This window comes from Ailuropoda melanoleuca, chromosome 3 (genome assembly GCF_002007445.2).
Source record: "Ailuropoda melanoleuca isolate Jingjing chromosome 3, ASM200744v2, whole genome shotgun sequence".
In the NCBI taxonomy this organism is placed as follows: Eukaryota; Metazoa; Chordata; class Mammalia; order Carnivora; family Ursidae; genus Ailuropoda; species Ailuropoda melanoleuca.
In genome coordinates, this window is record NC_048220.1 from 117,242,943 (window position 1) to 117,264,834 (window position 21,892).

At 43.5% G+C, this 21,892-nt stretch overlaps 1 protein-coding gene across 2 annotated transcripts in view; it reads right to left on the reverse strand.

Moving 5' to 3' along the window:
- Positions 1 to 21,892, reverse strand: part of OSMR (oncostatin M receptor) — a 48,838-nt gene that overhangs the window by 25,230 nt on the left and 1,716 nt on the right. For both annotated transcript variants that reach the window (XM_034656981.1, XM_034656980.1), the window contains exons 2-4: positions 11,432 to 11,517; positions 6,533 to 6,705; positions 647 to 818 (exon numbers count right to left, since the gene is read on the reverse strand). In XM_034656981.1, coding sequence (XP_034512872.1) covers positions 647 to 818; positions 6,533 to 6,705; positions 11,432 to 11,504 — 418 coding nt within the window. In that variant the 5' untranslated portion in view covers positions 11,505 to 11,517. The remainder of the gene's footprint in view (positions 1 to 646; positions 819 to 6,532; positions 6,706 to 11,431; positions 11,518 to 21,892) is intronic.

Below are 21,892 nucleotides of genomic sequence, written 5' to 3' on the forward strand. Positions count from 1 at the left end.
TTAAAACATATTTATCCATAATCTCATTACTCAAATGAAACCTTGATTTCATTTTTCCGTATTCCACCCCTTCTCTCTACATTAGGGTTGGCAGGCTATGGCCCATGGACCGATTCTAGCTTGCCATCTGTTTTGGTAAATAAAGTTTTGTTAGAACACAACAATTCTCATTTGTTTACATATTGCTTAGGACTGCTTTCATGTTACAATGGCAGAGTTGAATAGTCATGACTGAGACCAATAGGGTCTGTAAAGCCTAAAATATTTCCTATCTTGCCATTTACACAAAAGCTTCCTAACCTCTGCTCTAGATGAAGACACATTTTGTCTTATTCTAATAAAAACATACGTACAATTTATGTTCTCTTAGCATTCTATAATAAACACAGGTCCCATGATTAGAAAATAAATACAAAATTGTCTCAATTTGTATAATTATCTCTAAGAATAAATTCTGAGGCAAAACCATAGACACCTATCTATGGCAAGTTTCATACCCATACTTTTTAGTTCCAAGGGAAGACAAAGAAAAATCATGTCGGTTTCTACTCAGTCTCCTCAAAAGAGACTTCTACTATTTGACTATTGATCCCCAAATAATACTAAACATTCAACCTTTTAACTCTTCTATCACCTCCCTTCTTACCATCCACTTCCTCCCACGAACTCCAGTTGCTCCAGAACCTCTGCTCGGGGGTCTTGGCATCATCCACCGCACTCCTCATTCTTAGAAAATGTTTCGCACATTCCAAAGGCAGCTTGGATTCCCAGCTCCAATGCAGAACTTGGTTCCACTTCACAGTAGTGCTATAGTCCTCCTAGAAATAAAGAGTAAAACTTGGAAACATGGAGCCATGCCGTCCTGGAAAATGGTTTGACTATAGAGTTATCCCAGAGCACACACCCAGGAGCCCACCGCAGCTCCCAAATAAGCACCATGTGGCGCCTCCCTAACCAGCCAGGTACCATGCTCTGATGTCTCAGCAGAACCTGCCACAGCTTCCTGCCTTTTGAAAGCTCACCTCCCACCCCCCATAGCTCTCTGATTCCAGGGGGCTCGTGGGGAGCAAGTGAGAGAAAACTGAAGCTGCTCAAGTCTTGGGGGAAGAGAGGAGAGTCAGAAGGTAGGCACAGGGCTCGTCACACACAGTCTGCTAAGAAAATTTTTGCAGACGAAAGAACTAATTGAGTCATTCTTTAAAAATAAGCAAGATTGAAGAGTATTTTCTTTTTTTTTTTTAAAGATTTTATTTATTTATTCGACAGAGAGAGAGACAGCCAGTGAGAGAGGGAACACAAGCAGGGAGTGGGAGAGGAAGAAGCAGGCTCATAGCAGAGGAGCCCGATGCGGGGCTCGATCCCACAACACCGGGATCACGCCCTGAGCCGAAGGCAGACGTTTAACCGCTGTGCCACCCAGGTGCCCCTGAAGAGTATTTTCTTAATAATTATTTTTAGTCACGGTCCGATCAAGTTGGCCAAACCTCAGTAGAGAGGGCAGTCCTTCGTGGTACCCAGGAGCACCGATGGCTCCCAGAAGCCAGTAGAAGGATTTCTACGAGGCCCTTGGGCTTTGTTTGTCTGTTTTCTGTTGGGTTTGGTTTGGTCTCTTATCTTTGCAGATACCGTGGTCAAAGGGCCATATCCTCTTCTTTGAGCTCCACCTGTTGGACTCTTTCATCCCCAAAGAGGTCAAGCACACAAGAATGTCTTACACTGTGCTCTTGGGAAGCTTGTCCAAGTAGAACTGCAACTGGTCTTCCCCTCACAGCCTTTTTTTAAAGATTTATTTATTTACTTTAGAGAGAGAGAGACAGAGTGCCTGAGTAGGGGAGGAGCAGAGGGAGAAAGAGAATCTTAAGCAGGCTCCATGCTCAGCGCAGGAGCCCTACCTGAGGCTCAATCTCACGACCCTGAGATCATGAACCAAGCCTAAATCAAGAGTCGATGCTTAACTGACTGAACCACCAGGCGCCCCTCCACACAGCCTTTCATCTTGATCTTTCTAAAATACTGGTATTCTCTTTCTCTAGTTCAATAGACTTCAATGGCTCTTTCACACTTCACCCTCTCAGCCATCTACATTCTGACTCCAACCTACCTCTCCCTCTCGGGAGTCTCCTCTCTGGACAGTGTTCTACCTTGCACTCGGGACATAGCTTTTCACTTTTACATCCCAGTGTTGGCTCACACAGCTTTCCTGGCTTAGTGTCCCCACACTCCCTCCCCACTGGGAATTAGTCCAGGCCACACCCATCCCCGCCTCCCCTGAAGCCTTCTGCACACTGGGTGTAGTTGTTTGGCACTTCATCTGTGGTTGGGTGGTGTCCCTGGCTGAAGCATGGCCCCAAGAGAACGGGGACTGAGCTTCATTCTTCTTCACATTCCACATGGCTCCAGGCACTCAGGCTCCTCGGTGGGACCCACCAGGACACTTGCTTTCTGCCCCCACCGCTGGGTGATGGGGACAACAAACGCTTGCATTTCCTGGGGAAAACGGAGTCTGCGTCCGCATTTCTAAAGGCCAATCTCAAGCCCTACAGTCACGAGGATGGGGGCAACACGCCTGTCCTACACAAGCTGGAGTGGACCAACTCTGAGGCCTTCCCTCCGCTTACGTGGTTTCCCCTCCCCAGGCTGCTGGGCTAGAGTGGTGCCCCGGCGGAGGCCAGCACAGCCCCAGGTGAGAGCACTAGGGGCAGCGGGTGACATCTAACTGCACATCCCTTGTCCTCTATGCAGGACCCCATGTTACAAAGTGTTTCTATTTTGGTTCATTGCTTGCTTTATTCCTAAACTACAAACATTCAAGTTTTGAAGTCCTAATCTCCGCAACTTTTCCTCTTTAATATGAGCAGTCTTGAGTCCATTTTGATTAAATATTGTTTAAGAGCAAATACAAACCAACCAACCAACCCAGCAACTCTATCAATAATGGCAACCTTGCTGTCCACCAGCCACAGTCTGGCTTTTACCTCCTGCTTCTCTTGGGAATTTAGCCACTTTGTCATCCCCTGTGTCACCAGCCACTCCAGGCACCCCACCCCCCAGCCCCCTTCCTACGGGGAATGCTTCGCTGTCTCCAACCTCCCCACCTGTTCTGTGCTGTGAGCCAGAGTGGGCTTTTCACACACTTCCCACCAGATCCTGTCTTTCCTCTTCTTTTTCTGGCTCTCAGCATAAAACAGGAAAACTGAGCATGACCTCCAATGGCCTGTGTGGTTCACTCCCAGCCACGCCTGCCCCTCCGTGTTCCAGGCTTTCAGGCCCAAGAGCTCACAGCCCCTCCCTCAGCGCCTGGACTCACCCCTGCGGGCTCTCCCCAGAACAGTCTTCTCCACCCTCCCATCTAAATTAGCTTCTAACCCTCTTCCTTCTTTTGGCTAGCACAGTCCTTCTTCCAAGTCGCTGGAGACGGTCAGGCCTCATGGCGACCGCGCAGCACCTCGTCCGCACCGGCACCGCGCCTGTCCCAGCAAGGACGCTCCCGCCTGGTGTTGGTCTCCTCACTCCAGCTCAGCGCTGACAGACGTGCGGCGGGAGGCATGGCGGCGCCCAGCGCCTCGTCCGCACCGGCACCGCGCTTGCCCCAGCGAGGACGCTCCCGCCTGGTGTTGGTCTCCTCGCTCCAGCAAAGCGCTGACAGACGTGCGGCGGGAGGCATGGCGGCGCCCAGCACCTCGTCCGCACCGGCACCGCGCTTGCCCCAGCGAGGACGCTCCCGCCTGGTGTTGGTCTCCTCACTCCCGCTCAGCGCGGACAGACGTGCGGCGGGAGGCATGGCGGCGCCCAGCTTCGCCGCAAACGGGGAGCTCAGCGAGTGCATCCGTGCAGTAACAGGCAGTGGGCTCGCTCGCCCTCTCTCACTTGTGGGGATTCTGTGTAACCGCAAACTTGGGCTTTGTGCCGTTCACAGCCTGGTCATAGGGGAGATAGAGCTTTCCTTGAATGCGCCCATTCAGCGATGTTTTTCTCATGTGACGAATTGTGTTTGGGCTGTTTCCACTCACTGCAGTGCGAGTTGAATTTGGCAGAGACGCTATTAAGTCGCAAGAAGCTGGCACAGAAGTCCAAGGGAGCTCCCCGATTCGTTCCCGAGGCAGGCACGGGCCCTGGCAGCCTGGGCTGCGGGCCTCCCTCTGGGCGTGAGCGAGGACTGCACTCCCCTCCTCGGCAGCGGACAGGACGGAGAGCCAGCGGCTGGATAGGCCGGGCACAGAGCGGGGCCCAGGTGAGGCCGTGGGGCTGCCAGGAGGCCTCCGTGCGGCCGCGCGTCTGGGAAGCGGCTCCAGGTCCGGGTGGGCTGCGGGCTCATGGACCAGGACGCTCCTCCGCAGTTGGGTTAGGCACACGACCATCGGAGGCAGGAGGCCTGAAGGCGGCCCCTTCTCAGCACGCGTGGAAGCGCGGTCCGGTCCGGCCAGCATCTCGGGGAGCTGCCTTACGAAAGGGAGCCTGTGCTCTCCACACAAGCGGTCCCCCTCCGCTGGCTTTCCTCCCCTTAACTGCAGGGGGATCTCATGTCTCTCCTTGACTTTAGCCTGGGCAGGTCAGACAAGGGCTTGTTGTATTGTCTGTTCTGGGAGGCATGGCCACCAATGACCCCGGGCGTGCCTGAGACCATCGCCCCTGTCTGGGCACTGGGGTGAAAGAGGATACCGTCCTGGCTCCCTGGCTCTGGGACCTTGAGGAGCACAACCCCACCCCTCTGTGCCTTGGGTTTCTCCTCTCCCCAGTCAGGCTGGCCAGGTGATATGGGGACAATACATCGGATAAGGCAAAACTCTAGTCTCCAAGATCTCGAGCCTTAGCAGGTTACAGAGCAGGTTTCATAAGCTGCTCTAGCCTGAAAAAAGAACTCTTGCACGAATCAAAGGTGAAAAAAGATATGAACAACTGCCTGTTAGAAAAATAAAAAATGGGATCCACTTCGTCTATGGTTAGCGTTACTTCTGCTAATGGTATTAAGTACTAGTTTTCTATGAATTCTTCCAGCATTTCTCTCAAATTTCTTTTTCTAGGACAACTAGCCTCATTATGACCTTTGTGCAATATTTTCTGGGTCCAAATCAACCAGTGAGTGCATCCATCAAAAATATAAAAATATGGGGGCACCTGGGTGGCTCAGCTGGTTAAGTGTCTGACTCTTGATTTCGGCTCAGGTGATGATCTCAGGGGCATGAGATCAAGCCCCACATCAGGCTCCACACTGGGCATGTAGCCTCCTTGGGATTCTCTCTNAAAAAAAAAAATATATATATATATACATATATATATATATATACACATATATATATATATATATATATGAAAATACAAAAATGATGAGTATGAGATCCAACAGTGGGCAGACATGCTGATGGTGGAAGGGGAGCAGCTGTACATGAGCAATGCTATTGCTTAACATCAGAACACTGACCAACTCTCATTGTGGGAAACGACTCTTGGCCAAGTGGAATGGTAGACCTGGTGTCAATCCTAAATTGACAGAGTCAGAGTTATACCTACTTTAGGCCTCTCAGTCAGATCTCAAATGCAATCATGAATATGGAAAGTAACTGGAGGCTTCAAAGGAGTGGCATTTAGACTTTACTAAAGGAACCAACCATTCTGAATCCCTGTGCCCACGCTTCCAGTGCCTGAGAGAAGAGTGGCCTTTGGCTGAGCACATGGAGAATCCCAGCAGTGACACATTGCTGTGTTTCCCTTCACGCCAGGCAAATTCTCTGTTCCCCTTCAATGAGAAAACATTCCACTGTGTTGTCCTTCAACATCCCATAATAATGAACATGATGTGTGGGTAGATTATTGAGATTCCCCAGACCATAAAAGGGAAATTGAAAGAAACCACCACAGTGTCTCAATGCACGAGATGGAGAAGTACCCACTAAGTGGACACAACCATGATTTGAACCAAGACAAGTGAAAAATCTATCCCAAATAATTCAAAGGCAAAATGATTATGAAATGAAGGATTTTCATAATTTAATTTGCTATAGAAAAAGCCACAAGTGAAGCAACACAGGCCATCTTAAGTTACTCTCCAACATGGCGGGTCTAGGAAGAACCTCTTTGCTGGACAAGAGTACTTAGATTCATCTTTCCTTGTATTTCAGCATGGTACGAGCAAAGAGACAAGAAGCCACACTAGCAAGAGGAATGTTGCCAAACAATTACATCTTATTTAAGAAAATGTCTGGTGGACAGGGAAAAAAGAGGGAAGAGAACAAAGAAGGTTGATATTCATGGATTTTTGGAATCTGGGATTCAAGGACAGGCCCAGTAGCCTGCTTAGGGGATACAGCAGAAATGAGGAAATGATCTATTTCTTTAATGCATCTCATCCAAACTAACTGAACCAAAGCTGTCAGGTTACTTGGTCCCATAGCCTCTTAACTAAAAACACAGAAATGTAATTGCTTTGAGTTGCTAAAACGTTTCCATATTGGGATTTTTGTGGATGTCATAAAAGACAAATCATGGTGTCAGAAAAGGATTTTTAGAATGTTGAGCAAAAAAAACCAAAACTTACCACCCAGATGACATTAGATGTTTTAATTCTACTGATTTCTATCTGAAAAACCATTTTTAATTCCTGATGATAAGCAAGGTTGTGAACACTCCATTGTAAATGCAAACACTGACGTGTAGAATTGATAGAAACTTTCAGGGACTCAGGGGCCCACGGCAAAGGTTCAGACCAGACTGAAAGACCAAAAACAAGATATGAAATAACATTTAATAGGAACACAATTGAAAAGTCACAGATAATAAACTGGTCAATATCACCACTGTTTAGTTTTGAAAAATAATGCTCACATGTGCGTCTTAGAATCAGACATCTTGAAAGTCTGCAAGGGAATTTAGAAATCACTTGGTAAATAAAGAAAGTAAAGCCTAGATAAATGAAATGACTTGCCCAACAATACACAGCAAGCTAATCAATTTATAAACAGTAAAACAAAACAAAAGGATACTTTATTGGACAATCTAACTGGTTTAGAAATTTCCAGTCAGTAAGTCTATATAAAGAGGACTCTTGGCTATAAACTTCATATTTCTGGAAATAAAAAATGAGTTTTCTGCTTGAAAGTCAATATTTCATAGTTTAATAAATAACTATAAAGTGGGAGCATACCCTATCTCTAGACATGATTGCTTATATCTCAATGCACTAAACTTAAAAGACCTCTGGCAAGAATTTACAGAACTCTGTGCATGAGACCAGCAAGGCACTTAGTGTGAAATAAAATAATTGTGACAATGTTCTTACTTCAAGGAAGGAACCCAGCTGGAGAGACACAGGGGCTCAGAATAGGTAAATTCATAGAGAGATGAAGAAGACTGGTGATTGCTGGGGGCTCACGAGGGGAGCAACTGGGGGTAAGTGCTTCATGATTACAGGGTTTCCTTATGGGGTGATAAATGTTTTGGAACTACACAGAGGTGCTGGTTGCATATTCTGAATGTACCAAATGTCACTGATTTGTTCATTTTAATTAAAAAATGATGAATTTTATGTTATGTGAATTTCCCCTCAATAAAAGTTGTTTTACATATACGTGATCATGATCAAAATGTTCAAATGATACAGAAATTGAGAACACACCATCGTTCCAGCTCCATTCTCTCTCCATTGCCAAGTTTAAATCCTATGTTTTTTTCAACATTTCCCATACACTTTTAAAAACCACACTAGACTGTGCATTCCATTTTATATTTTTTAAAGTACTTACATTATTTTTAAGAAAGTTATGAAGGGAAGTAAAACTATAAAGTTAATACTCATTATTTCTGGATGGCGAGGCTGTGATTTTAACTTGCTTTTTTATACTTTTCTGTATTTTGTAAATGTTCTTCAGGAAACATGCATTACTTTCAGAACCCTATATAGGCTAGATTTTACAAGAAATATTCTTCTAAGATCCCTGGTTCACCCCACTGTGATGATACTTCAAAATGCATAATTTAGTCTTTTGGGTCAATTTGCACCAAAAGGCTGGGCACCAGTTATTATTCCAGGTTTATTTCCCACTGAAACTTAACCAGTTGGCATTTTGAGTCTTTTTTTNGGTTTTTTTTTTTTTTTTTTTTTGGCATCCCAATTCTTAATGAGCTTTGTTAGAGTGAATCATTTATCAGACCCCATTTGTACAAAGTTAAATGAAGTAGGCTGGAATTTCTGGACACTCAAAGCCCAAAACATGGTGGTCACTTTCTATTACTATTTGGTTAGAGATTTTTTTTCTCCTTTGTTTATAAAATTTCTCAACTCTTTAGTTAAAGGCAACAGCCATTATTCATCCTCTCCTTAAACCAGTCAGTTGGGTGTGTCTTCCAAGCCTATGATGTAAGTTAACTGAAAGGAGGTTTAGGGAGGTGAAATAGCAGATCCCTTACAGAATAGCAGGAAATATTTTTAATAATTGTGGCACCAATCGCACAGAGAAGGCGGGGAGCCTGCAAAATCATCCCGGCTCTCCTAGCCCTCATTCCATTTTGTCCGGATAGTAGTTTGTTGCTGTCAGTCTCCCACTCTAGATGCAAACTGCCTCGAGGGCAGAAGCTGAGGCAGAGACATCTTTGAATGGACTCTTGTCCCCAGCACTTGGCACAACCTCTTCCCCACAGCAGATGCTGACCTCAAGTTACACGGACCCAGGATCTCCACAAGTCCTCAAGAGCACGACAAGCAGCAGGTCACTAACACCTCTCCTCCTCCTTGGCCTTCTCTTCTCCTCAGGGCTGCTTTTCTCAGCCCTTGTTTGAGCACCGATCACAGAGTGTTGTAGTAGCCTAGTCCAGGGTTTCTCCCCGAGGACTGTGAGCTAAACAAGTGTGGGACTAAGTCTTACTCAACTCTGTGAAACCAAGTCCAATAACACACCTGTCACAGTGTAGACATCCAGGGACTGCTTGCTAAATGAAAGAGTCAACTACCAGTATCAACTGTATTTCTGGAAGCTCAAGAAAGCTACTGTGTGATGCTTTAGGTTAAAGAGGAACTCTTTATTGACGTATGCTATCAGTGAGTGTTGAGTGACTCAGGTGGTTGGGAAAGACATCAGTCAGAAATAATTTGGTCAAAAGCAATTGAGGACTTCCTTGGGAAAGAGTGGGAAATGTCAAGGTAAAGTCAGAGGGATTAAGGGACCACACAAATTCTTATTTTTCAGATGAGGAAACTGAGTTTAAAAAAAGGGAAGTGACCTTCCCAAACACATACAACTAGACTAGAACCCACGGTTCTTGGTCCTGGGCCCAGCTCTCTTTTTATAGTGATGAGTGGGTGATCAGACAGCCCGGGGTTTAATCACAGACTCTCCTCCCACTTTCCTCATCCAGGCTCTCTGTCTGGCCCCCAAAGCTACTTAAGAAAATAAGCTCATTTATAAGTTGGGACATCACACAGCCATTAAATAGAATGTTAGTTCTAAAAGAACATTTAAGATCAAAGGTAAAAACCCTCATCCTATGTTGTATTGTTTTTAAAAGTATATATGAAAGTATACATACTGAAAATACATACTTTACCTGCATACATTTTTATATTTTACCTATATTTACATATTATAGTATAATTTCCCAGTATATATATTTACACTATATACAACATGCATACTTAAAACTATATATAGTTCAATAACTATATATACAGTATAAATATTCCCAGTATATATTGTATACTTTCAACTTCTATAAAAAAAATCTACATATTTCCATCTCCATCTTGTTCTGTATGTACTTAGACAAGGGAATGGAAGAAAATAAACCAAATGCTATAGTCACGATTTCTGACTGAAGCAGACATGAGCCCAGGGCTAGTTGGAAGTGAGTCTGGGCTCTGTCTCGTGGGTCAGGAGAAGCCAGGACGTCTGAACCCAGGTGTCAGCCCTGAGTCTGGCTGGGTCACCAGGGGAGGGGGGAGGCCCACTCGTTTGAGTGGAGGTTTAGCAGGTGCTTGGCAGACACTGCACAAATTGAGACAAGAAATCCAGGTGGTGTGGGGACAAAGACAGGATTACTTGGCAAAGCAGGCATGCTTAGCTGAGAAAGCTGGAAGCAAAAACAAAGATTGGTGGAGAGAAACAGGTAATGAATGCCTGATCTAAATAAAAGAAGCTGAAAGGGTCCATTCTTCACTGGAACTTCTTCTGAGAACAGAGTGTCCCGTACATAGAAGGCACACAGTCGATTGTCATTGGATCAGATAATGAGACTTCAGTAGGGAAGTGAGCTGTGCCAAAAGCTTGGAATGAAATGCCTCAGATTTTCTGGAGAGCCTGGAACTGGGGGCATGGGTTTGTCTGAGAACCAGGGGCTCTGGCTGGATGTAACCTTCCTATGGTACAGACGACCCCCTCAGCCCAGCCATGTCACATTTAGCAAGTAAAACAGACAGGGTGAGGGGAATACATACGACAAATGAGAAGTCCTAATTCCCATCTTTCAGCTCCAGATTAGGGAAGATTATCAACAAACTACGAATTTTAAGAAGCCAAAAAAGCAACATTGTGTTATATGCCCTGAACCTAAAAGAAATCGACCCAGACTTAAAGAATACCAGGCAGAGAACTGAGCTATTATCCGAACAAAATCACCTTTTCATTTCCAAATATCTTTTCACAGATTTTTAAGGGAAATTGAAAACTTCTATGGGTATTTCCTGCAAACATCACTTTCATGAATCCACGGAACAGAACGGTGTGAATAATTTCTCCAGCATATGCCTGCACTCTCTGTGACAAAGGGAATTCAGCAAGGAATAAACACAGAATGAGGAAAACGTAAAGCTTTGTTAAACACAGGTGAAAGCAACACAAACCTTACAAACCAACAGACTCAAGCCTGAGTACCTTCAAACTGGTTCCACATAATATACAAAGTCATCATAAACATCTTATTGACACTATTTACAAAGTTGATTTATTGAAAAATACCCTCACTGGGAGAGTAGCTAAGTGACAAACACTATTTGTTTTTCCATAAATAGCATTTCAGTACTTAGCATATTATCTTGCAGCGAATAGCTTCTCAATGAATGTCACTGAATGACCTCACAACTCATTCTAACCTAGTGGCCAGCACTGGTCTGGTATATCCAACCCCACATGGCAAGGTGCGGACGGAATTCCTCTGGAGATGCTACTCTCGACATATCTACCCTGAAGTTCTGTGGGATTAGATCCGTTCCGGAGAACCCGGATGACCAGGGCACTGGCCAGGAAATGGGTTAAGGTGTGGCTTTATTATAATGAACTATCAAGACAATGAGCTATCAAGACAGTCAAAACTAAGGAAACCATTGCTACTCACCAATTCCAAGTAATTTCCAAACAAAAGACTTGGGCAACTTTCCTCTAAAGCACCAATTACCTTGTGTTTTTTCTCTGTGTGATTTTTTTTCTTTCCTGTTCTTCCCGCTACTCACCTTCAGTCTGGTAAGTTCTCAAGGACAGCGATGCCAAGAGGAATGTTGTCTGCAAGACTGAAAAGAGAGCCATACGTTCTGGATTTCTGAAAAAGATAAATTATACAGTGGGAAATTTTTATTTAATTTTAGCTCTGAGCAGATGTCTTTGACCCCATTGTGGTAGACGATGGTATTAAGGGCTCCCATTCTTCTCTCCTTCCTCCACCCATGCCTCTTGTCATGTGAGTTTGGAGTCTCCCCTTGCCGCCCAAAGTAAGAGTGTATTTCCCTGCTCCAGGAGACTTGCTGAGGCAGAAGCCATGGTGTGCCCTCTTGGAGCCTAGGCCTCAAAAGACCCAGTGTAATTCTGCTGCTCTTTTGCGTTTCCACCTTTGGCATGAAAAGAGCATTTCTGGGCTACCCTCCTGGACCCAGGAGGAAAAGGAGCAACAGGAGAGGCAGCACTGAGTCACCATGGCTGTCCCCCACCCTGCCCCGGGGCCAGCCTAGGTCAGCCAGCAGCTGGCTAAGAGAGGCCCATCCCAGATGTGGGAGCCATGAATGCCCACTGCTGTGTGCCACGGAGGCCGTGTGGCAATAGAGAAGTGGCCTACCAATTTCCTCAAACCAAACAAAGGTTAGTAAAGAAAGGTAAAGCAAAGAAACAGAAGTGAAACATAAAAAAGTGAACCATGGTTTCAGAAGAGCTAAATTTGAATTAATTACTTAGAGAGGAGTCATCTTCACCCTTCCCTGTCTCTCTCATTAAAATCTCACCAATGAAAACCCAGCACATTCCATTTAAAGAGACAGGCAGTGTTTCATTGTTCAAAATAATTTCCGGTTTTCCTCGATTTAGAGGAGGGTTGTAAATGGCAGGTCAAAGACCTTCACTGATTCATCGGGTCCTTCGACCACAGGACAATCTGAGGGCACAAAGAGTGAACGTAGCTGACCTCAAGGAGGCTAATTCATTCTTAATTTAATACTAAGTGTGTTAGTCAAGGGAAGCCCTGAGTTTCACTTTTCTACTTCAAAGTCTGACTCATTCCATTGACAGGCAATGAAACCGTTCCGAGTTCATTTCTCCTGTCTAGCCACCTGGCCTTCATCAAAAAACAGGAACTCGGTGAACCAGTTCATCCCTTCTCACTGCCCACCACTAACTGGGAACAGCAGTGAAGGCAGAAAAAGAATACAGCCAGCCGTTTAATTATTCTAGAGCAGTCAAATCTGCTTACATCCGAGCCCAGTTGCCCGCAGAAGCAAACATCTGCAAACGACAGCTTGTACTCATGGGCCTTTCAGCCTGCTTTCCACTACTTCTGTCTTTGGCAAACAGGTCATTCATACCTCTCTAAAATCTCTACTTACAACTTGAGATAGGTTCCTATTACAAGGAAATATCAAAGCCAAGGAGAAAACGAATTTCAGAGAAAGTCGTTCCTGCTTAGAACCCAAGGCAAGGGAAAGAAAAAGGCCAACATGAAGCATGTGACTCTCAGTGTGTGACTGACCCATCCTAGTCTACGGGGAAAGGATCCTATCCTAACACTGACCTAGCCCGAGGAGCGCAAGGTGCTACTCTGTAAGGAAATCTCGTCCCATAAATTGAAAAGTAGATGATTCAGGGAGTGATGTAGGTGGTCTCGTATTCTCTGTAGGAAAGGGCTACTTATTTTAAAATGTTTTTCAAATTTCGGAGTTCAGGTAAATCAAATACCTTACGTGTCACAAACTTTAAACAAATTTATAGGGACAGAGAAACTTAAAACTAAAAGTTAGGAGCCACCTATGAATTAAGGGTCACCAGAAATTAAAGAATAAAAGTTGTCATGTAACAAAATTGAGAAACAGGAGTCTTTACAAAGGACTTGTTTCTATGGTCTGGGGATCACAGGGAGTCCTTGAGACGCCTCAGGACAGTCTTGTCTGGAAGTCCTGCCCTTCCCCACTGCCTCCCACACCGGAGGCAGGTTGTGAATCTGAGGAGGTTATAGTCAGAATGAGAGTCAGCAGCTGGAAGAACATTCTGGAGACATGCATGTCAGCCTTTAGGAAATGCCACATGAACAGTTCTCCTAATGCCCCAGAGCCTGATGCTTTAGGAAGAACACGGGCACCCAGGGCTCTGAGCCAGCTGCTTCCAAGCCCCAGGAGACTAATCACAAGGCCCATGTGGACCCCCTCCTCCCTTCCCCTGTAAATCTGCCTCTAGTTACCCTGTGCCCTGTGCAAATCCATGCCATTCGGGGTGAAGCAAGGCCTTACTGCATCACCTGGAGGACAGGGTGGAGGGCGGCATGGTCTGTGAGCTCCTTCCGAGTGGCCAGCGGCTCTGGCATGTTCTCCCAGGGGCATTGGGGGCTCCAAGTGGGGGCCGCTTTTCCTGCACAACTTGGCCTCGGACAGGACAAAGCCACCGTGCCCTCTCCTTCTCTCGTAGGGCTCTCTCTCCCTACAACTGTCCGTGAGGAGCACTGCCACTGCTGTGGCCAGTAAGAAAAGGAAGTCAGGGAAGGATGAAGTGGCAGGATTTAGAAAGGCAAAAACTATGTTCCCCCCTCGCTCACACTTCTTAGTCCTATGCCTAACTTGGTTCTTTATGTCCATTTTTCAGATCTCCATCATTCCCAACCAGACTACGAGCTGCTTGAGGACAGGCCTGGATCTCAGTCCCCACTGTCTATCACCATCCCAGGACATAGTTGCTACCCAGTAAATACCTTGTAAATGAATAAAAATTTGTACCAAATTTTCTCACATTCATTCTTCTTTGCTTTCAATTTAATTTTATTAAATAGACTCCTTTTCAGGCCCTTCCACTTTTTCTGTTGCCAAATATTGCCTAATTCATAGTCTTTCATTGACATGTCTTCTCTGGGGAGAAAAAGGGAGGGGAGAAAAGAAAAAGTGCCCGCACATTTTGTAGAACTTCTCATTCAAATCTCGTCTCTGTGCAGAATGAAGACACCTTCGAGTGTCCCTCGGTACAAACACTACGTGCCCAACAAAACACAGCTTTCGCCAGGGGTAGGAGCCTGCCCTTCTTCACTAGAACTTCTAGTTCCGTCATTACTGAAATCTTTATTCCTGGGAAGTTTCCTCACCATAAATAATCCCCTTGAGGAGCAACATGACCAGTGCCTTGCTTCCCAAGAACTTGGGTGTGCTGCCAAAAGCGGCAGAATTGGCTAGGTGCCTCGTGACGTCATATGCAAATCCTAGTTTAAAGAAAGAAGTTGTTCATCCCGGGACGTGTGCTGGGGTGTGTGCTCCCTGTGAGAGAGTTCTGTGCGGCAGCACGAAGGGCTGCACGTTCCCCACCTTGCCCAGATCCATGTATCTTTCTTCGTTTTTTTATGAGCCCTGCTATTTGTCTTGGGGGGCCCCCTTGAAAGGGACGGATCACCTGGAAGCCTTCACTCCCATTCCACCACCCCTTCCTCCTAGAGAAAGTTTCACGCACACCTTCCCCTCTGTCTAGACCTACCTGGGTAAGTGTTTCTACCAGTTTTGTAAGGTCATCCCTTATTTATGAGGCTGAATTGGCTTACACACAGCCGATTTTCTTTTCTTAAGCAGTATTCAGTTAAAGATTCCTGGACCTTGGGACTCTAGCTAGCGTTCAAGCTTAGTCTCTGAAGTGCTCAGCGAAGCCAAAGGAAGGAAGAGAAAACCTCGATCCGAGGAATATTCTGGACCCAAAGAATACATAGGAATTTAGTATAGGCTAATGATAATATTTTTAAATCACCAGAGAAGAGACTGATTATTCCCCTCAAATCCTACTGGAACAATAACCTGGACATTCGTGGGAAAAGGAAACCGTAATAGTCAAGGCTGAGGGTCAAATCACTACTCTGGCACTAAATAATCGTATCACCATGGACAAGGTACTTTACCCATTTAAGTTCAGTTTCTTTTTCTGTAAAATGAGAATAAAGAACCTACCTCATAGGATTGGCATGAGGATTAAATGAGATTATGAGAACCTATACATAGAAAATCCAATTAATGTTAATTTTTATCATTATTGCTATTGCCTCACTCCCTTCAACAAAATAAATTTCAGATGAACAAAGATATAAATGCAAGAAAAGGAATCATTAAAATTATTAGAATATTTGTATAATCTGTTTTAGCATGATATGAAACCTAGAAGCAATAAAGATTGTACAACGATTAAACAAACATTGCCAAACGTTTTAGTGCTATAATTGGCCCAGCAAGAAACTGGGAACAGTAGTTTGAATACTTATGTCAAAGTGTTACTATCCCCTAGAATAAACAAGTTCTTAGATAGAAATCAATCAAAAACAGACAAGCAACCCTGTAGAAAAACCAGCAGATGATCTGAATATGTAATTCACAAAAAAGGAAATACCACCAACCAAAAGGGAATAAGGAATAACTAGGCAATATCACTGATAATGAAATGAATGCAAATTATAATAGTAGTTTGCATGTCTGCATGCGTGTCCGTGTGGTGTCCAATTGGCAAAGCCTAAAAAGGTTTGACCACCTCGCACTGGTAAGAGCCTGAGGAAGTAAGCATTGTTACTTACTAATGGTCAAAAAGCACAACTTTATCAAGGTCATTTTGGCAATACCTATTAAAATTTCAGGGTGCATTCTCTTTGATCCAGAAATCCTATTTCTGGAATTTTGTCTTATACATAGTATGCTTATATATGTGTGTCTGTACACGAAAATTATGTATTTTAAAGAACACTATTATAGAACTATTAATATTTAGGAAAAATGAAAACAATCCAAATATCTGTGAAAAAGAATCTGATAATTTAATTATGGCGCATTTCCACAAAGGAAAACTATGAAATGGTCAAAAGGATGAAACAGATCTATGTGCTGCTTGGAAAGAGCATCTAAAAAATACTGAGTGAAAAATCAAGTTGCAGAACAGCGTGTGCACACAAACACCTCTGGGACAGGGGTGTGCAACCGTGCAACTGTGCCACTTAGTACTCTCTTTAGAAGGATCTGCCGCAGGAACGTACCTACCTGACAGCTTCCCCTGCTGCACCTTTGGATCCACTGCACATTCACACCTGAGCCCACGGTCCCTGCAGGCTGCTTTCAGCCAACAATCAAACCAAACCTTTTCTGCCCAACATGGGACTCCCCTAATCGGCAATGTTTGATCGAAGTCTCCCCATTGACTTGGGCAAAACATTCTCAGAACTGCGTTGCAGGTGGAAGCCCTCTTCCCTGTCACCTTGCATCGGGTTTGCCTCCTCCTGCTCCCTCGTCCCTTCGCCCCTCACCAGGCTTTCTGCCCGGATCTCTTGCACATCTGTTTCTGCCTTGTTGTCTTCTACTTAAAGGATCCAAACGGGCCCCAAAAGACACAACCAGCCACGAACACTTTATAAATTTAGAGCTGGGACGGGGTAAGGGAGGTGAGCAGGATGAGGGAAATTATGGTTAACTCTCTCACGTTATGTAATTCTCCAACATAAAGCATCCTTTAAAATGTGCGTTTTACATATATTTATGAATGCAAGTAGTTGCAATCCCATTATTTTCATATTTAAACCATATACCCCAAAAGGGGTTAAACTAGCTGACAGTATTTTGTGATTCAAATCCAACCCATAGGCCTAAAAAACAGTTGGAATTTTTTAGGTACTGGATCAGCCTATGAGCACATCATGTGTTTCTGTACAAAAATGTGATCTCTCAGGTTCTGAGAGAATACAGGCACTTTAAAAATGCATTTTCAGGGGCTCCTGGGTGGCTCAGTTAGCTAAGCACCCAACTCTTGGTTTCAGCTCAGTCATGATTTCAGGGTCACCAAGATCAAGCCCCCCCCACCCCCATCAGGCTCTGCACTAAGCGTGGAGCCTGCTTAAGATTCCCTCCCTCTCCCTCTCCCTTTGCTCTTCCCCAGCCTCCCTGCTCCCCCACCAAATAAGCATTTTCAAATACAGGAAGTAATCATTGTCTTGGGTAGAAAGACATCCTGCCATTCCCTTCTGATAGACCAGCATACTCGGGTATGTGAAGCTACCTTGTTCGAAGTCCCCCATCGGGAAACCTGGGAGTGGAAAGAGGTGAGCAAGAGATCACATGAGGTGAGAAACATTTACACACAATAGTGTAGCTTCTGCTCATTTACAGCTTCTCAAGAGCTGGCACACACTGTGTTCTCACACAGTAGGACCTGATGCCATGTTTTCCAAGAGTTCTTTTATCTTACACTTTCCCACGTGTGCCTTACAGCTCACATTTTTCTATGTGGTAAGACACTTGAAGTTATGGCTTTTCTTTGAGTTGACTTTAGATTTGACACTCCACCTGGACAGATTTTATGTGGCTGGCTTCGTCTTAAAACAACAGTTTTAAATAATCCAGATCATTAATTGCCTCAATGATTTCAGATCTAAGGCTAGAACTTGGTATCATATTTCGTGCTCTCACTAACCCTCTTTCCTCTGAAAGAAGAAGGAGGAAGAGGAGAAGGGAGGAGGGGAAGGGAGAGGAAGGGAGGGAGGAAGGAAGAAAACAACACAACTATAGTTTAGTTCTTGAGCATGTAATATTAAAAGAAAGCACTTCACAAGTCCTGTCGACCACATGTAATCTAATAGGAAGTGGTATTACTAGCAGCATGATTTTAAATACCAGTGAAAGACTATATACTCAAAGTGTGGATGAAGACATCACCCAAGGACTGCTGGAAATGCAAAATCTGAGATCACACCTTTGATCTACTGACTAAAAGTCTGCACTTAAACAAGATGCCTAGGTGATTTCACGGGCACACTGAAGTGTGAGAAGCATTACTATATTCAATATCTATTACATATCTTTGTCTCCTAGGATCCTATTGATACGCAATGGAAAGATCCACTGGTTCCTTCTATGATTAGGTGCACTGCAGAGGCCAGAGTAAGATATGAAAGTCAGTATGAAAATGACCCTGGCTAGCACGAACTGACGCTGTCTACCAGGGCCTTTGCGATGCCATTTACGTGAATTTATTAACTGAGTCCTCACAAGAGTCTTATGGAAGAAATTCTGTTATTATCCTCATACACAGATGAGGAAATGAAGGCTAAGAAGGTTAAAAGTAACTTTGACCTAGGTTGACATAGTTAATCAAGAACTTGAAGCCAGGGGAGTCATTCCGCAAAGCATGGCGCTTTCCCACCTCACACAGCTTCCTCTCACCACAATGGACTTTAAGGCATAAAGAATCATTAACAGTTAGAAACCCAAGAAATCCTAACAAAAATTCCAACAGGATTTTTAAGACTTGACAAGCTATTTGTAAAGTTTATACAAAAGAGAAAATGTATAAGAATCATTTCAAAAGAATTTTTTGGAAAAAAAAATACAAATATACATGACTAGATAAAAAAACAAAGCTGTAGCATTTAATACAGGGTGGTACTGGCCTAAGAAGAGACAAAACCGATCAATGAAACAGAACAGAGTCCTGAAATAGACTCTTGTATGAATAGGAATTTAGTTTACTACAAAAACAGAATTTCAAGTGAGTTGGAAAAAAGACAAGATACTTAAAGAAATGGTGTCAGGTGAACTGCCTAAAACTTAGGAAAGAAATTAAGTTACATCCTTACCTTTCACTTCATACAGAAATCTGGCATTGTAAAGAGCTGACTATACATATCAAAATAATAAACATATTAGAAGAAAATAAGATAATTTTTAAAATAACTTTTAGGTGAAAAAGATCTCCCTAAGCCAGACGAAGCACAAAAATCCTAAGATTGCAGGGGCACCTGGGTGGCTCAGTTGGTTAAGCGACCGACCCTTGGTTTTGGCTTAGGTCATGATCTCAGGGTCGTGAGATGGAGCTCTGTGTAGGCCTCGGAGCTCAGAGCAGCGTCTGACTTGAGATTCTCTCCCTCACCCTTTGCCTCTCCCACTGCTCACTTTAGATCTCTCTCTAAAATAAAAATAAAATCTTTTTAAAAAATCATAAGATTGCAGAGTTGATTACACAAATATTTAAAATGTCTGTGAAGCAAAAGATAGTTAAAAACAAAAGCATCATGAATGGATAAGCAAAATGTGGTATATGCATACAATGGAATATTACTCATTCTTAAAAAGGAAAAAAATTCTGACACCTGCTAAACATGAATGGTCTTGAAGACAATGTGCTAAGTGAAATAAGTCAGTCACAAAAAGACAAGTGCTCTATGATTCCTCCATTCATATGAGGTACCTGGGGTAGCCAAATTCATAGTCACAGAAAGTAGAATTGCTGGTTGCCAGGGGCTGGGGTCCGGGGGAATGGGGAGTTCCTGCTGAATGGGCACAGAGTGTCAGTTTTGCAAGATGGAAAGAGTTCTAGAGATGAATGTCGGCAATGGCTGCACAGCACTATGAGTGTGTTTAACAACACCAACCTGTATACTTAAAAATGATTAACATGGTAAATTTTATATTATGTATTTTACCACAAAAAGTTGGTTGAAAAAAAAAAAGGGCATCACACTAGAAGAAATATTTAAATCACCTACAACAGACAAAGGATTAAGAACCTGAATAGGTACAGAGCTTCTGCAATAAACAGGAATCAGAAAAAGCAACTCAATAGAAAAACGAGCAAAAGACAGGAACAGGTAATTCACAGAAGACACACATGAGCCATAAACATTAAGAGACATTAAATTGCAATAGTAATCAGCAAAATGCAAATTAAAATGCCATATTGGGTTTCACTCATTTACCAGATTTGAAAGTTTAAATTAAAAAAAAAAAGATAACAGCTGATGGTAGGAAGGATGACTGAAACAGATTCTCATGCACTGATTTTAAATTAGTACCTGGGATAGGGGCAGTGTTATGATTTGAAGGATTGTATCTATCAAGTAGAAAAATGGACCAACCCTTTGACCCTAGAACTCTATTTCACAGGAATATTCGGGCTGACACACAAAGATTAATGCACAGTGTTTTCTGAAGCACTGTTGCTAATGCTGACAAATTTTAAACCATCCGAATGTCCATTAATAAGGGAAAAATGGATAAATTATATTTCTAATTTAGAATAACATGTGGCCTTTAACAAAAGGGTTTGTACTAACACGGGAAAATCTCTAAGACTCGGAAAATGAAAAAGTAAGCTACACAATGTATAGTAAGATCTCATTTACATCTATTAAGATAATATGTATGAATGCATATTATGCAAATGTATAGAAAAGTAAACAAAATCTCCGAATGGTATTTACCAAACTTCCCCTTCCCTCTTCTGAGTGGGAGTAGGAGTGACCATGGTAGTTCTACATTTCATTTATATGCTTCTCTATTTTTTTGAATGAGGACTTATTCAGTTATTATTTGTACTATTTTTAAAACATAAAAATGAAATTCGGACAACCTGGAATAAATAAATGCTGAAAAACCAGTACACTTGACCCTTGAACAACGTAGGTTTAAACTGCACAGGTCCACTTATACACGGATTTTTTTCAATAAATACAATACAGAACTGTAAGTGTATTTTCTCTTCCTTATGATGCTCTTACAACATCTCCCTTTCTCTAGCTTACTTCATCGTAAACACAGAGTATATAATACGTATATAAAACAAAACTGTGTTATCAGTAAGGCTTCTGGTCAACAGTAGGCTACTGGTAGTTAAGTTTTGGGGGAGACAAAAGTTACATACAGATTTTTAGGCACCCGTAACCCCCGCGTTGCTCCAGGGCCAACTGTAGATCCAAAATGAGAAGGGAAGAAAGGCTGTGAAGCCAGTAACAGGGTTGCTGGGAAAGAGATGCTCGCTTTATGTAAATACAAAGAAGCCTGCTTGGAGGGAGAGATATTTCTGAGAATATTCTGTTTATGTTTTCCCGTTTCACTTTTTTTTTTTTTTTTTTTAAATCAAGGAGGGCTTCCCTCTCCAAGGAAAGGAGGGCCAGGTCTTACTGTTCCTGTAAGTGAGCAAGATGACAGTCGCTCAGATTTCCTTCTACTGGAGCCAACAATGCCCCAGCCCAGTTCCCACAAGGAAAACATACTCCTTCCTCTTGTGAAAGCATATTACCACTGATCTCTCTTTCAAAACCATAGTTTTCCTAATGTGGTTTCTTTTTCAGGACAAAAGGGTTACAAGGAACATCAGAGAGTCTGGAACACCTCCACACCCCTCTGTAGGTGTTCCTGGTCTTTCAGGTTAAAGAAAGGGGTAGAAGGAGAGAGCCAGTGTGTAAGGAAGCATTTTCCCTCATGTGGCCCGAGTCCTGTTGGACACTGTCAAGCTGGCCTTTGATACAAAACGCTCAGACACATTTGCTGGGACAACAAGAGGCAGAACTGGGACCATGATGTAAGTCACCAGGAGGCAAGTTACAGCTGAGAATTAACTTTGTCCAGCAATCAAATATTAGGTGGTGAGCTCCCTGCCAGTATTGGCTTCTAAGACTTCTGAATGCTACCAAGGCAAACACAAACTCAGCATAACCTGAAGATTCT